Genomic DNA, 15,246 nt, shown 5'->3' with positions numbered 1-15,246 from the left:
CACATGCACGCAGACGCGCTGAGACGGCTGCCGGGCGATGAGCGGGGCCAGCAGCCGCTGCCCACGAGAGGGAGGGCAGGGCGCCGGGGAGCCGCGCCCGCCGGGCTCGCGGGCAGGACGCAGCCTGACGGCGCCTCTCGGAACCAGGGCAGAGGAACCGCTGGGCTGCGCGTAACCAAGCCCGCCGCCCACTCAGTGTTAAACCTCAAATGCGCACTGAGAACTTCAGACCCACCCGCTCTCCTGTTTTGCTGAAGTCCACTGTCTCGTGGTTTCTTCAGGCTCGGGGCTTGGGTTTGGGGGGTAGAAAGGAGGAGTTGAGCTTAATCTGTGTTCCTAGCGGTGGGTCCTACAGAAAGCTCCCACGCGGCAGCCAGAAGGAAACACGAAGATTAGGTGCCCAACTTCCTACAAACCAGGTGGAGAATTTACAGGCGCTTGCAGGGAGAATCACCTGGCGCGCGAATCCCACCCACGCCGGCTCTGGGGGCCGGGAGGTGGGGTCAGGTATGCTTCCCTTGGGGGCTGGGGGGCGGCCGCTGCAGGGAGACAGCAGCCAGGCCACAGCTGTCCTGGCGGCCACCTGGCCCGAGGGTAGATGCCCTGGGGGGTGACTCACTCGTAGAGAGGGCAACTGTCAGGGCGGGATGCAGATCCAATCCACAGGAGTCCGCCCAGACAGCATCCTCTGGACACACCATGTGGAAAAACACACCACTATCATTTTCCATGTGCTTCAAAGATAGGAAAATAGCATGGGGGGAATTTTAATACTGATCTGGCAGAGAAAGTTCACGTGGTACCTTCTTCAAACAATACTCTGAAAAGGAGGCCCTGGTTTGGAACTCCCCTTTTCATGGCCTCATAAAACACTGATTTATTGACCTTCAAAGACATACCTTTATTGTTTCAGTTTTCCTGGCATATGAATTTCTGGTAGATAACTGAAAAAGCAAGCTCATATTTCCTTATCAACACGGAGAATATGTTCATATTACAGATGTGCCATTTTCGGGGGAAGTGGTGGGAAGGAAATAACAGGGAAGGCATTTGAAACATTTATCAACAAAGTGAACGAAAAGGACACTGATCCCCAAGTCTGTGATTCTCCAAACGAAGTAGTAACTTATGGCCAAGTCTTCCCACTAGGATGGGCTGGCAGGGCAGGAAGACAGCCGGGACAGGGGCGGTCACCTACCTACCCTACAGTCCCAGTCCCACCCAGGGGATTTCCTCTGCGGGGTGTCCCCACAGGCCTTCCAGGGCCCCACGGCTTATCTGTTTCTGATTAGTCTACATTACCACCTCAACAAGGGCCATACAAGTGTTATCTCAAAAACTATAAATGTTTAGTGTCCTGTCTGTCATGGGGTTTCTTGAATTAAGCTAGCTTTCCAGATAGCTTTGTGCTATCTATAAAGTCATAAACATATGTGGGTTTTCTCTTTTTGGCAAGATTCCTTTAGGCCTAAACCACTGACGCCACCCTCTCAGATAGAAAGCTTTCTTCCCCACAACAGCCTCTTGGGATCATTCCCTCTCTGACCCTTGATTTCCTACCCATCCTCCGAAGACCGCTTCAGAAGCCCCCTCCTCCAAAAGTCCTCCCTGATTCCTCCAACTATATTCCCTCCTTCCTCCACCACCCTCTGCGCTTCTCGTATCATAGGCTGCGTCATTATTATCACAGCTTCACCTGTCTCATCCTCTTGACTGGGCCGTGACCTGTGAAGACCCAGCTATGTCTTCGCCTTGTTTCTCACCAGCACAAGGTTTTACATCCCAAATATGTTTGCTGGCCTGGGTACGAGTGAATCTGCCCTTAGGTCTTGGATATCTAGGGATAAACATGGCTGGGTGATCAATTACCTCAATGAAAACAGCCTGCTCCTAGAGTTTCTTACTTGGAATAAACAGCAGAACTATCAACATAAAAATTTTAAATGTTTTTTTCTGTAGGCAAATACTCTTCTTATGTCTGAACTCAGATTCCCTCACACAGGCGCAGAGAGATATAAGCACAGAGATGTTTTAAAAGGCAAAACTTACAGCCCCCCAGGTAAGTTTAAATCGATTTAATACAATACTTGCAGATAAAGCACTTTCCAGAAGCTGTTTTTGCCAACTATTTTACAAAACCAATACCTCCTCCATCCTCCACACTCAACAGTTCTTTAAGCCTTGCCCAGTGTGTGGTAACTAATCGGCAGTGCAATTCCTTTCTTTGAACTAATAGATCAGGTTGGCCGAAGAAGCAGTAATTGAACAGAGTGCTTGTAACCACAGTATCTTTGGGGGGTAATACTACAACATTACATCTAGCTCCACCTTTCAGAATTAATAGATTTCCACTGGGGAGACTAGGCACAAACTTACATCATTTGATTAGAGCCATCCCAATATCATTTGATTGTTTCCTGTTTAGGTATGATTTAAAAACGCACATAATATAAGTAGCCAAAAGGGAAAGGCGGGGCGGGGGGGAGATAGCACTTGCTGAAAGATAGCTCTGAGAAATAAATGTTTTGATAGCAAATGAGTTCATGTTAGAGCGTACTGCATTTTACACATATATGTACATATGTAGTTTTTGCAATAACACTGTGAGATGCTTTTTTTTTTTTTTTTTTTTTTTTTGTGGTACGCGGGCCTCTCACTGCTGTGGCCTTTCCCGTTGCGGAGCACAGGCTCCGGGCGCACAGGCTCTGCGGCCATGGCTCACGGGCCCAGCCGCTTCGCGGTATGTGGGATCTTCCCGGACCAGGGCACGAACTCGTGTCCCCTGCATCGGCAGGCGGACTCTCAACCACTGCACCACCAGGGAAGCCCCGAGATGCTTTTTTTAAAACTGTGTAGTGAGCAGGTCTTTCTCAGGTGGCTAGCTGTTCACTGGAGCCCTAGTCCTGTAGTTCAAATAAGGCAGCAGCACCCTGTCCAACCTGTTGAACACTTAATTAAGCAACACCTGAAGTGTTTAAAATGAAAAATTCCAGCAGGCTTTTCCGCCTTCTTTGCCCTCAACCATTCCTTGAGACTCATACAAGTAGAAACGAAATAGACTGAATCTTCCTGAGAATTGTCTGCTCCAGCCTTATAGCACGTTCCTGTTATTTCTGTCAAGGCTCTAATCCCAGGCTGGCTTCCCCCTCTCTCCTCACTCCAAACACAGTTCTCCAAGTGCTGTTCCCCTTGTCTTCTTGGGGTCTCGAGCTGTTCCCCCAAAAGCTGTTAACAAGAGCCTAAGCCAGTCTTACAGAGAAGGGAAATCTGAAACTACTGAAACCCAGAAAACCACCAATATCTACCCTTCCCTACAAGGCTTTCATAGTATTTGTGGTGCTGGGCTTCCTACACTACAGCTCTCCGCCGGGGAGGGCAGAAAACCAGTAACTGGTTTTATTTATTTGGCAGCTGTACCGAGTGATCTTGTAAAGAAATCTCTTCTGAGAGGACTTGGGGTGGGGAGGACAACAGGACATAGGAAGATGCTCTTGTTCTGGCACCCCCCCCCAGACCTCTTCATGCCCTTTATCAGCCCTGTGGGCCGCCAGGGGAGCCCCGGGTGCCTCCTGGGTTGGGAGCCCCAGCAGGGCCTGGCCCCAGTGAGACTAACCACTGCCCGCTGTGCCCGCCGGCCCGTCCCAGTCCCATTCCGGCTGAGCGCACGGAGGACAGGGCTGTTTCTGGCTCCCCTACTGGCTTGAAGCACCCCAGGTCCCTTGGTGTCTCCAACTGTGAACACTATTTTGTCCTAACATCATCAGAGGGTTCTGAGAACAAGTGATTCTATGTCATTCTGGGCCAGAACCTGAGCCGGTGGACCTTAAACTGTAGGGAGGAGTCGGAGGGGAGAAGGGAGACATAAAAAAGAGGGGAGCATAAGAAAGAAATCTAATGTCAGCCTTTCTGAAGAAACTACCAAATCCTGTTTCACCACACGCCCGGGAGGCGAGCATCGCTCTAGTCTTCAGACTACCAGCGAAGCTGAGGTGGGGAGAGCGTGTAAAGCCCAGTTAGAGGGAAGGACCGAGAGCTCCGGCGGGTCCAAAATGGCCCGAAAGGAGAAATCGTATGTTGGGATGGTTACTTAACATGGGCACTGTCCGCGACTCCGAATTTTTCCCTCGCTTCTTCTCCTGTTCGCGGGGGAAGGGTCTGTGTCCACGCCGCTGCCTCCGCAGCAGCTACACTGCGGGGGCACCTCGCAGACGCTCCAGAAATGTTTAGCGAATAAACGGCACCACCAAAGCCTGCCACTAAGTGGGACTTTTGGAAGCGCCCGTGTCCGGGTGCCGGGGTCCCGCAACTCCCCGTTCTGCACCCCAGTTCCCCTCCACTCGCCCGTTCCCTCCTTCCACCGTCCAACGCGCACCCCCCCAGCTCTCCGCCCTCCAAATCCTCAGCTCCTGCGGCTCCGTCCAGGTCTCGGGACGTCTGGCAGCCGCCGCGCCGCGTCCTTCCCCAGTTCCCGCGAAGGCGTCGGGCGCGGGACCCGGCGCGCGGGGAGCGGGAGCTGGGGCGGCCCCCCTTACCTGCAGCCGGCCGAACAGCGCGCAGAGCGCAAGCAGCGCGGGCAGCGGGCGGCGCCGCCGGGCGCGCGGGGCCATGGCGCGGAGGGGTGGGCTGGGCGGCCCGCTCTGCGGCCTCTGCTGCCCAGGCGACGCGGCAGCTCGTGGCCTCGGGGTCGGTCCTCCCCGCCGCCTCCAGGCCCCGCCCCGCCCCGCCCCGCCCGGCGCCGCCCCGCCCCGCCCCGCCCCGCGCCGGGCACCTGTTCCCGCCCGCCCGCCCGCCAGGTGGTGCCCGAACGAGGCGGGCGGTGTCCGCTTCCCGCGCCTTGTTGGGGGGTGGGGGGACGGAAAGGATGCCGGGAGGTGAGGGTCGCGGGGGGCGACCTGGGGTGTTCTCCGCGCCCGCCGCCCGCGTCTTCTGCCGCACTGTGCACCCCTGTACGCAGGTTTGCCTGCGACCAGCCTTCGGGTGTCTTTCACGGTCACAGACGCGGCCGGCCTGCATCCCAGGACTGTTGGGGCCGGACTCCCGGGGAAGGAAGACAGCCCGGCGGCCTGGCCCCCGCCTCGCGCCCGCGCTCAGGCTTCCCGGCGGGGCCTCCCAAAGTAGGTGCACCTCGACCAAGAGTTAACGAGGAGAGGGTCTCCATCGGAGATTCCATAGAGCTCAGTGAAAGGATCAACCCAATATAACGTCGAGCACGCTTCATCATATCCCTCGTTCAGTCTTCCGGCCAGAAGCCACTTCCTCTTGCCTCCTCCAAGCTGTCAGCCGCCACGCTGTCTCCGCCCCCTGCCTCATGTGCTTAGGAGTACGTCAGCTCTCACGTGCCAGGTGGATGCTGGATGCACACGTACACCCAAGCCTTTGCACAGATAACTTTTCTGTGTGAAAACACTGGTCCTCAGGTCAATAGAATGTATTGTTTTGAGTTCCAGAAGCATCAACCTGTCTTAGCTTTTAGCCCAGCAAGTGGTGTATCCTAGTGAATATTCCATGTGCACTTGGAAAAACTGTGTTTCACTGTGGCTGGTGAAGTGTTTTATAAATGTCAATTAGGTTAAATTGGTTGAAATACCCATATTGATTTTCTGTCTACTTGTGAGAAAACTGGAAATTTCCAACAAAAACTGTGGATTTGTCTATTTTTCTTGATCTGTCAGTTTTCTTATTTCATGTTTTTGAAGCTCTGATTAGAGGCATAAACATTCGGGATTACTATGTCTTTTTGATGAATTGATCCTCTTATCATTATTACATGTTCTCCTTGATCGGTGGTTAAATTTTGGTTTCTGAAACCTTTGATACTGTATAGCCCTTCACCTTTCTTATGAATAGCATTTACATGGTATATCTAATTCTGTCATTTTACTTATCTATGTCTATTTAAAGTGACAGCATGTAATTGGGTCTTGCTTTTTCAATTTATCCAGTTTGACAATCTCTGTCTCTTGATTGGAGTGTTTAGGCCATTCACATTTAATGTGATTATAGATATGGTGAAGTTTAAGTCTTGCTATTTGTTTTGTTTGTTCCATCTTTGCTCCTTTTTTTCCTCTTTTCTTACCTTCTTTTGGATGATTTGAGTATTTTTAGGATTCTTTTTTCTCCATTGTTAGCTTATTTTATATACCTCTTGTTTTGTTCTTTTTAGTTCTGGGTTTACAATATGTATCTATGACATCACAGTCTACCTTCAGATAAAATTCTGCCACTTCAGGTATATTGTAAAAACCTTGTAATGACATACTTCCATTTCCCCCTCCCACCTTTGTGCTATTGTAATCATGCTAGTTGCTTTACTTTGTAACTCCCTGCTGTGCAGCTTGATTGGTACACTGCCCAGTTACTTTTGTGCTTTTTGGAAAGCAGTCTGGTAGTGTTGATTAAAAAAAAAAATAAAAGTGCAAATATCCTTTGACAAAGCAATTCCATACAATAGTAAAGGAAACAAGTTACAGAGTAATACCATCCCATGTTGTAAACAATAATCAGAAACATTTATTTACCTAAGCAGAGGAAGTTTCTGGAGAGACAATAATAGTAGCAAACACTAACAGCATCCTTACACTTACAAATTCATTGAATCCTCACAACAACTTTGTAAAAAATACTGTCATTAGTCCCATTCTACAGATGAGGAAACTGAGGCATAGAGGTTAATAACTTGCCCTAGGGTCACTTGCCGAAAAGTGAGAGAGCTGGGATTCAAGCCCCTGGCTATCTGGCTCTGGAGTGTGAGTTCTGCCTTACTAAGCACCAATTTATTTTTCAGGTTTTTAAAAATTGAACTGTAGTTGATTTACAATATTTTGTTAGTTTCAGGTGTACAACAAAGAGATTCAGTTATATATATATTCTTTTTCAGATTCTTTTCCATTATAGGTTATTATAAGATGTTGAATATAGTTCTCTGTGCTATACAGTAAATCCTTGTGGTTTATTTTATATACAGTGGTGTGTATCTGTCAATCTCATCCTCAAAATTTATCCCTCCTCCCCCTTTCCCCTTTGGTAACCATAAGTTTGTTTTCTATGTAAGTCTGTTTCTGTTTTGTAAATAAGTTCATTTGTATCATTTTTTTAGATTCCACATATAAGCAATATCATATTTGTCTTTGTCTGATTAACTTCAATTAGTATGATAATCTCTAGTTCCATCCATGTTGCTGCAAATGGCATTATTTCATTCTTTTTTATGGCTGGGTACTATTCCATTGTGTGTGTGTGTATATGTATCTATATACATACAATATATATATCACATCTTCTTTATCCATTCATCTGTTGATGGACACTTAGGTTAAAGCACCTAATTTTTAACATTAGGTGAGTTCCAAAGGGAAAAGGAGAAACTGATAATTTTAACTTTTGATGTTCCTAAGCTATTTACACTGAGGAAAAAGTACTTTTACATTTTAACTGACAGGTCTGTAAATTTGGTAAACAGATGTTAAAACTCCAGATGAAGTAAGTACAGGAATGGTAAAAAATACAGATTAAAAAATATTTATCTGGCCTACTGTTGTCTTGAATGTGGAGACAGGCTTTCTGGAAACAGTAGTGTGTGAGATTATGATTTTGATAAAAGGAACTGACTTGTGGGAGAGGGTACTTTCACTGTGGCACTTTATGAGAAATACCAAGGGTTACTCCTGGCACATTTCCAACATCAACCCCTTTTTTTTTCAGAGAAGTTTAGGGGACTTAAAACTTCTGCTTGGAAAGCCCCAGAGGTGAGTGTGCTGGTTTTGGAAGCACTCTGAACAACAGAATGCCCATGTTAACATATTAAATCTACTAAAACAAGTTTAATTGAAAAAAAATGAAAGTACTTTTAAACACTCTCTATATTTACAGAGCTATCACTCACATAATTCAAATATTTTATAAAGATTAATGTAGAATACATTTGTCATCAACAAGATCCATTAAAATGAGCTTGAGGACATTATCTTTCCTATATGAATAGCATTATTATGAGAAACATGGAAGTAAGTTAAATCAAATACTATCTTCCTCTATTAAGTGAAGGATGCATACACTATAGCTAAAGAGATTGCTCATCATTTACAGAAACTAAGTGTTATTTATGATTTTTATAAGCCCCATATTTATAGGCACATGTACAATTAAATTTTGGTTATATGTAATAAATGTAAAATTCATTTTAAATAATAGATGTTTTAACACCCTGGAAATCCCCACTACTCCCCACTTCTGTAGGAACTGTTTAGTTTTCAGAATCAAAAAGGTAAAATAAAAATATGGCTATCATTTTTGCTTCTAGTGGATGGTTTGTAAGTATTATAGCATTACATTTTAATGGTCCTTATTTAGGCACACGAAAATAGACACTATCTTGTTAATGAAATGCTTATGAATGTCCGCAAGAATGAGAATTAATCAGCTTATGTAATTTTTTTCACGTGGTGATACAAAATAGTTACTGGGCGGAGCTAAAGCAAACACTTAAAAAGCAAAGTTATTAAGTAAACATAAGACTTCATGAATCTTTCAGTAAAAGCTTACTAGTAAATACAAATGTTTTTATTACCTACCCTGTTATGGTTTGCTCTTCCACTCATCTTGCCTATAAAACTTTTTAAACAAAAGTAAACCATTGATAAATCAGTGTTCACTCACAGATAAATCAAGGTGCAATACTGTCCCATAATGACACCCAAATATAATAGGAAATTTCATATCTATGTTCGTGAGAGAGATTGGCCTGTCATTCCCTTTCTGAATTGGATCTTGTCAAGTTTTGGTGTCAGCGTTTTGCTGGATAAGATTGAGGTATATGGAAGAACTTTGAAAGGGTGTATAAATGTTGTTATTTTTTTCCTTAAGTATTTGGTAGAATTCACCGATGAAGCCATTTGGGCATTGGGGTTTCTTTGTGGCATGGTTTTAAATTACAATTTCACTGTATTTAGTACATATAGAACACAGAGATTTTCTATTTCTTTTTGTGTTGATTTTGGTAAGTAGTTCGTGTGTGTGTTTGTCTTTAAATAGGAATATGTTCATTTCATCTAATCTTTTAACTTTGCTGGTATACAGTCATTCATAAAATCTCCTATTTTAGATGTAGTGTTTGTAGGGGTTTCTTCTTTTTAGTTTCTAATACTGGTAATTTATGCCTTCTCTTTTTCTTGGTTAGTCTTGCTGGGGTTTAATCAGAGTTCAATTAATTAGAATCAAATTTTTAGCTTTGTTCATCCTCCGTATTGTATTTTGAGTTTTCTATTGCAATAATTTCTTGTCTTTATTGATTCTTCCACTTTGCAGTTCTTTTCAAACTTCTTGAAATTGAGATAATTGACCTTAAGGCTTTCTTCTTTTCTAATCTATGTATCTAAAGCTTATGTACAGCTCCCTCTAAGCATGGCTTTAGTTTTGTCTCACAAGCTTGATATTTTTGAATTTTCATCATTTAATAAAAATGTTTTCTAACTTTCTTCCTTAACCTATGGTTTCTTTTGAAAGCACATTGCTTACATTTTCAACATTTGGCATTTTCTAGTTACCTTTTTGTTATTAATTTATAACTTAATTCCGCTGTGGTCAGAGAACATATTCTGTAGGATTTCAGTCCTTTGAAACTTGTTGAGAAGATTTGCTCTGTGACACAGCGTATCGTCATTTGTTAAATGCTCCATGTACACTTGAAAATAAATGTGTATTTTGCAACTACAAGTCTTTTGCAACAGACTTCTTCATAAGATGATCAGGTCAAATTTATAATTGTGTTGTTCAAATCTTTCGTGTCCTTCCTGATTTTTAAACTGCTTGTTCTCTGTCAGCTTCTGAGAGGAGTGGGTTAAGAACATACAAAACTTCCACTATGATTATATGATGATTTTTCCTTTAGTTCTGTAATTGTTTACTTAATATATTTTGAAACCATTACATGCAAAAAAAAAAAAGATTTAAAAAAATCATTCTATTCTTCCTGTCTACAAGCTTGACATTCTTTTAATGGTTACTTAAACTAGAGATTATAACATGCATCCTTAACTTGTTAAAGTCTAATGCAAAATAGTATTTTATTATTTCCTGGGCAATGCAGGAAACTTAGACTGCTTTAACATCAATCACATCCCATCCCCACCTTGTGCTCTTTTGTTGGGTGTGTATATTTTAAATCCTATAAGACATTTTAAAATTTGCCCACATATTTATCTTTTTTATTGCTCCATATTCCTTTTTGCATCTCTAAGATGCCACCTAGGACCACTTTCCTTTGGCCTGAATAACATTTTCTGGTTTTTCTTTGGTGGGAGTCTGCTGGTAAGAAATTCTGTTTTGGGGACGTTTTTCTAGGGGGACAGTGTCTAAAAATATCTTAAATTGCCTTCATTTGAAGTTCTAGGGTGGCAGTTATTTTCTTTCAGCATTTGAAACATATAATTGCTTTGTTTTCTTTCGATAAGCCAACTATCAGTCTTGTAATTGCTGCTTTTAAGATTTTCTCCTTGTATTTGCTTTCCAGCACGTTTACTATAACATATGTAGGCTTAGTTTTCTTTGAATCTATCCTGTTTGTAGTTCCTTGTCCTTCTTGATGTTTTTTGTTAGTTTGAGAAAATTTTTGGCCACTGTCTCTTCAAATAACATTTCTGCCCAATCTCTCTCATCTCCCCTTCTGCCCCATATGACTTTTACCCTCTTTTCTCTGTTTTGCATTAAAAAAAAAAAATCTGGGCTGCTTCCTGTTTCCGGTTCCACATGTAGAGAGCTTGGAAGTTGCCACTCTGTCCCAATGAGTAAAAAGCTGAACAAACTGAAAAATCAATGAATCTTCCTAAATCCATTTAAGAGAAGGGAGGTCACAGGGCACACCACTGCCCCCCACATTGGAGAGACTGACAGGCAAATACAGAGAATCACAAGTTACCAGAGCAGAAACTCACAAGCTGTAACCTCTGTGGGAACCAGGGCAGGGGTAGAAAAACCACAACTGTAATTGATCAATTGCTGGAGGCCCAGAGTGGACAAGCCTGAGAGTTAAAAACTCCAGGGGGACCCAGTCGTAGAGGGGTCCCTACTCGTTTTTGAGTTTTACCTCCAGGAGCTTGACCAGGTTCTCACAGCAGATGTCAGAGAAAAATCTCCTGGGCTTCTGGCAGGGGGAGGGGAGAGGAAACAATTTTGAAATACACCAGAGTGCTCTGTTCTTCCTAACAAGGCCTGCCCTTAGAAAAACTAGTTAACCTCAGAGCCTAAGCTGCTGGGTATTATCAGAGCCTAACCCGGAGAAGGGAAATACCCAACTCCAGCCCACTATTGCCATTCTGTCCCATGTAAGAGGGGAGGAAAAAGCTGAGAAACACTTCCGAAGTTCGAAGTCCAGAGGCACAGGCTCACAAAGACCAAGACCTAATCACAGGACTCATTAGAATGTTTCTCTTCCCCTGTCACCTACCACTCCATTACTAAAGGCCTATTTACAACAGTTGCTCTTACCTAGTACCTCACGTCTGGTTATCAGGAAAAAAACACAAGGCGTACTAAAGACAAAAAACACAGTTTGAAGAGTCAGAGCAAGCATCAGAACCAGACATGGCAGGTATGCTGCGATAATCAGGCTAGGAATTTAAAAACAACTATGATAAATATGCTAAGGGCTCTAATGGATAAAGTAGACAGCATGCAAGAACAGATGGGCAATGCGAGCAGAGAGACAGAAATCCCAGGAAAGAATGAAGAAGAAATGCTAGAGATAAAAACCACTGTACAGAAATTAAGAATGCCTTTGATGAGCTTATTAATAGGCTGAACATGGCTGAGGAAAGAATCTCTGAACTTGAGGATATAGCAGTAGAAACCTCAAAATTGAAGAGCAAACAGAAAAAGACTGAAAAAAAAACCCAACTACAAAAGTTATAACATATGTATAATGGAAATATCAGGAGAGAAGAAAGAGAGAAAGAAACAGAAGAAAAAATTGAACCAATAATGATGGAGGATTTTACCAAATTAATGTCAGATGCCCAACCACAGATCCAAGAAGCTCAGAGAACACCCATCAGGATAAATGCCAGAAAAACTACTTACAGGCTTATCATTTTCAAACTATAGAAAATCAAAGATAAAGAAAAATATCCTGAAAGAAGCCAGAGGAAAAAAATCTTTGCTCTTTAGAGAAGCAGAGATAAGAACTATATCTGACTTCTCCTAAGAAATGGGGAGACATTTTAAAATGTTGAGAAATAACTCACTAACCTAGGATTGTGTAACCAGTGAAATTATCCTTCAAAAGTGAAGGAGAATTAAAGACTTTCTCAGGCAAACAAAAAGTGACGGTATTGTTGCCCGTAGGCCTGCCTTGCAAGAAGTGTTAAAAGAAGTTATTTAGAGAGAAGGAAAGTAACATAGGTCAGAAACTCAGATTTATATAAAGTAAGGCATTGAAGAAATAATAAGTGAAAGTAAAATAAAAACTTTTTTCTTATAATCTAACAGATAAAGATTTTTCAAAATAATATCGATGATGTTTGCTTATGTATACATCATATACATATGTGTGCTTATGTATATATTATAATATATTGCTTATGTATGCTTATATATAAGTGAAATGAATGACAGCAATGATACAAGGGATGGGAGGAATTAGGATTATTTTGTTAATATAAGGGACCCACACTACCCGGGAAGCATTCTAGTGTTATGTGAAAGTGGACTTGGATTAGCTGTAAACATATACTGGAAACTCTCAGAAAACCACTAAAATAAGTTAAAAAAAAAAGAGGTAAAATTGATGCTAAGAAAGGGAAGAAAATGAAATCATACAAAATGCTTAATCAAAACCACAAAAGGAAGAAAAAGAGTGGAAGACAAAAATATGAACAAAGCACAAGGACAACAAATAGAAAACAGTAACAAGTATGGTAGATATTAATCCAATTATATCAATAATCATTTTGTTTTTTTAAACATTTATTTATTTATTTATTTATTTTGGCTGCACCGCGTCTTAGCTGCAGCATGCAGGATCTTTGTTGCGGTATGCAGGATCTTTAGTTGCAGCATGTGCGATCTTTTAGTTGCCGCCCGCAGACTCTTAGTTGTGGCACACGAACTCTTAGTTGTGGCATGCATACTCTTAGTTGCGGCATATGAACTATTACTTGCAGCATGCATGAAGGATCTAGTTCCCCGACCAGGGATCAAACCCAGGCCCCCTGCATTGGGAGCACGGAATCTTACTCACTGGACCACCATGGAAGTCCCTCAATAATCACTTTAAACATCAATGGTTTAAAGGTACCAATCAAAAGAGATTGTTGGAGTGGATCAAAAAACAAGACCTAACTATATGTTGTCTACAAGAAATCCATTTTAAATATAAAGACACATATGATTAAAAGTAAATGGATGGAGAAAGATATGCCATGTTAACACTAATAAAAAGAAAGTGAGAGTAGCTATATTAATTTCAGGCAGAGCAGATTTCAGACAAAGGAAGCTTTGTCTGGGATAAAGAGGGGCATTACATAATGATAAAGAGTCAGTTCTCCAAGAAGATATAACAATCCTTAAAGTGTATGTGCCTAATAACAAAGCATCAAAATACATGAGGCAAAAACTGATAGAACTGCTAGGAGAAATAGATTAATCCACTATTATAGTTGCACACTTCAACACACCTCCCTCAAAATGGACAGATTTAGGAGGCATAAGAATCAATAAGAGCATGGTTGAACTCAACAACACCATCAATTAACTGGGTATAACTGACATCTGTAGGCTACTTCATTCAACAACAGCAGAAAACACATTTTTCTCAAGCTCACATGGAACATTCACCAATACAAACCATATTCTGGGACATAAAACATATCTTAACAAATTTTAAAGAAGTTAGATGTATCTGTTCTCAGACCACAATGGAATTAAACTAGAAATCAGTAAAAGAAACATAACTGGAAAATCCCAAAATACGTGGAGACTAAACAACTTCTAAATAACATATGAGCCAAAGAAGAAACCTCAAGAGAAATTTTAAAATATTTTGAACTAAATGAAAATGAAAATAAAATTTATCAAAATTTGTGGGATGCAGCATTAAGCAGTGCTAAGTGGGAAACTTACAACCTTGAATCCATATATTAGAAAAGAAGATATAAAATCAGTCATCTAAGCTTCCACCTTAGGAAACTAGAAAAAGAAGTGCAGGGCTTCCCTGGTGGCGCAGTAGTTGAAAGTCCGCTTGCCATTGCAGGGGACACGGGTTCGTGCCCCGGTCCGGGAAGATCCCACGTGCCACGGAGCGGCTGGGCACGTGAGCCATGGCCGCTGAGCCTGCGCATCCAGAGCCTGCGCTCTGCAACGGGAGAGGCCACAACAGTGAGAGGCCCGCGTACCAAAAAAAAAAAAAAAGAAGTAGAAAAAAAGAAATTATAGGAGTTAGAGCTGAAATCATTGAAATTGAAAATAGGAAATCAATAGAGAAAAATCAACAAAACCAAAAGCTGATTCTTTGAAAAGATCAATGAAACCAATAATCCTCAAACCAGGAAAGAGAGAGAGAAAGAAAGAGAGAAGACACAAATTACTATTATCAGAAATGAAAGAGGGGACATCACTACAGATCCCATGGACATTAAAAAGATAATAAAGGAATACTGTGAACAACTCTATGCCCACAAATTTGATAACCTAGATGAAATAGATCAGTTCCTTGAAAGACACAATTTGCCAGAACTCATCCAAGATACAATCTGAATAGGCCTATATCCATTAAAGAAACTGAATCAATAGTTAATAACCTTTCAAAACAGAAAGTACTAGTCCCACATGGGTTCACTGGTGAATTCTTACCAAACATTTAGAGAAGATATTGTATCAATTCTCTGCCACCTCTTTCAGAAGATAGAAACAGAGAGAATACTTCCTAACTCATTCTATGAGGCCAATGTTACCCTAATACCAAAACTAAACAAACACATTACAAGAAAAGAAAACTACAGACCAATATCTCTCATGAACACAGACATAAAAATCCTCAACAAAATATCAGCAAATGGAATCCAACAATGTATAAAAAGAATTATGCACCACAACCAAGTGGGATTCATCTTAGGTATGAGAGGCTGACTCAACATTTGAAAATCAATTGTGTAAATCCATCACATTCACAGGCTAAAGAAGAAAAACCACACGATCATATCAATAAATGCAGAAGAACACACTTGACAAGATCCAACACCTACTTATGATAAAAAC

The 15,246-nt window shown here is 42.1% G+C and overlaps 1 protein-coding gene across 1 annotated transcript in view; it reads right to left on the bottom strand.

Moving 5' to 3' along the window:
- TNFRSF11A (TNF receptor superfamily member 11a) overlaps positions 1–4,607 on the bottom strand; it is a 56,683-nt gene extending 52,076 nt beyond the window's left edge. The window contains exon 1 of the mRNA XM_030868113.2: positions 4,533–4,607. Coding sequence (XP_030723973.2) covers positions 4,533–4,607 — 75 coding nt within the window. The remainder of the gene's footprint in view (positions 1–4,532) is intronic.
- Between the last annotated feature and the right edge of the window lie 10,639 nt (positions 4,608–15,246).

Source organism: Globicephala melas, chromosome 13, assembly GCF_963455315.2.
Source record: "Globicephala melas chromosome 13, mGloMel1.2, whole genome shotgun sequence".
Classification (NCBI taxonomy): Eukaryota; Metazoa; Chordata; class Mammalia; order Artiodactyla; family Delphinidae; genus Globicephala; species Globicephala melas.
The sequence above is the reverse complement of the archived record's forward strand: the minus strand, read 5'-3'. Positions and strand labels throughout refer to the sequence as shown.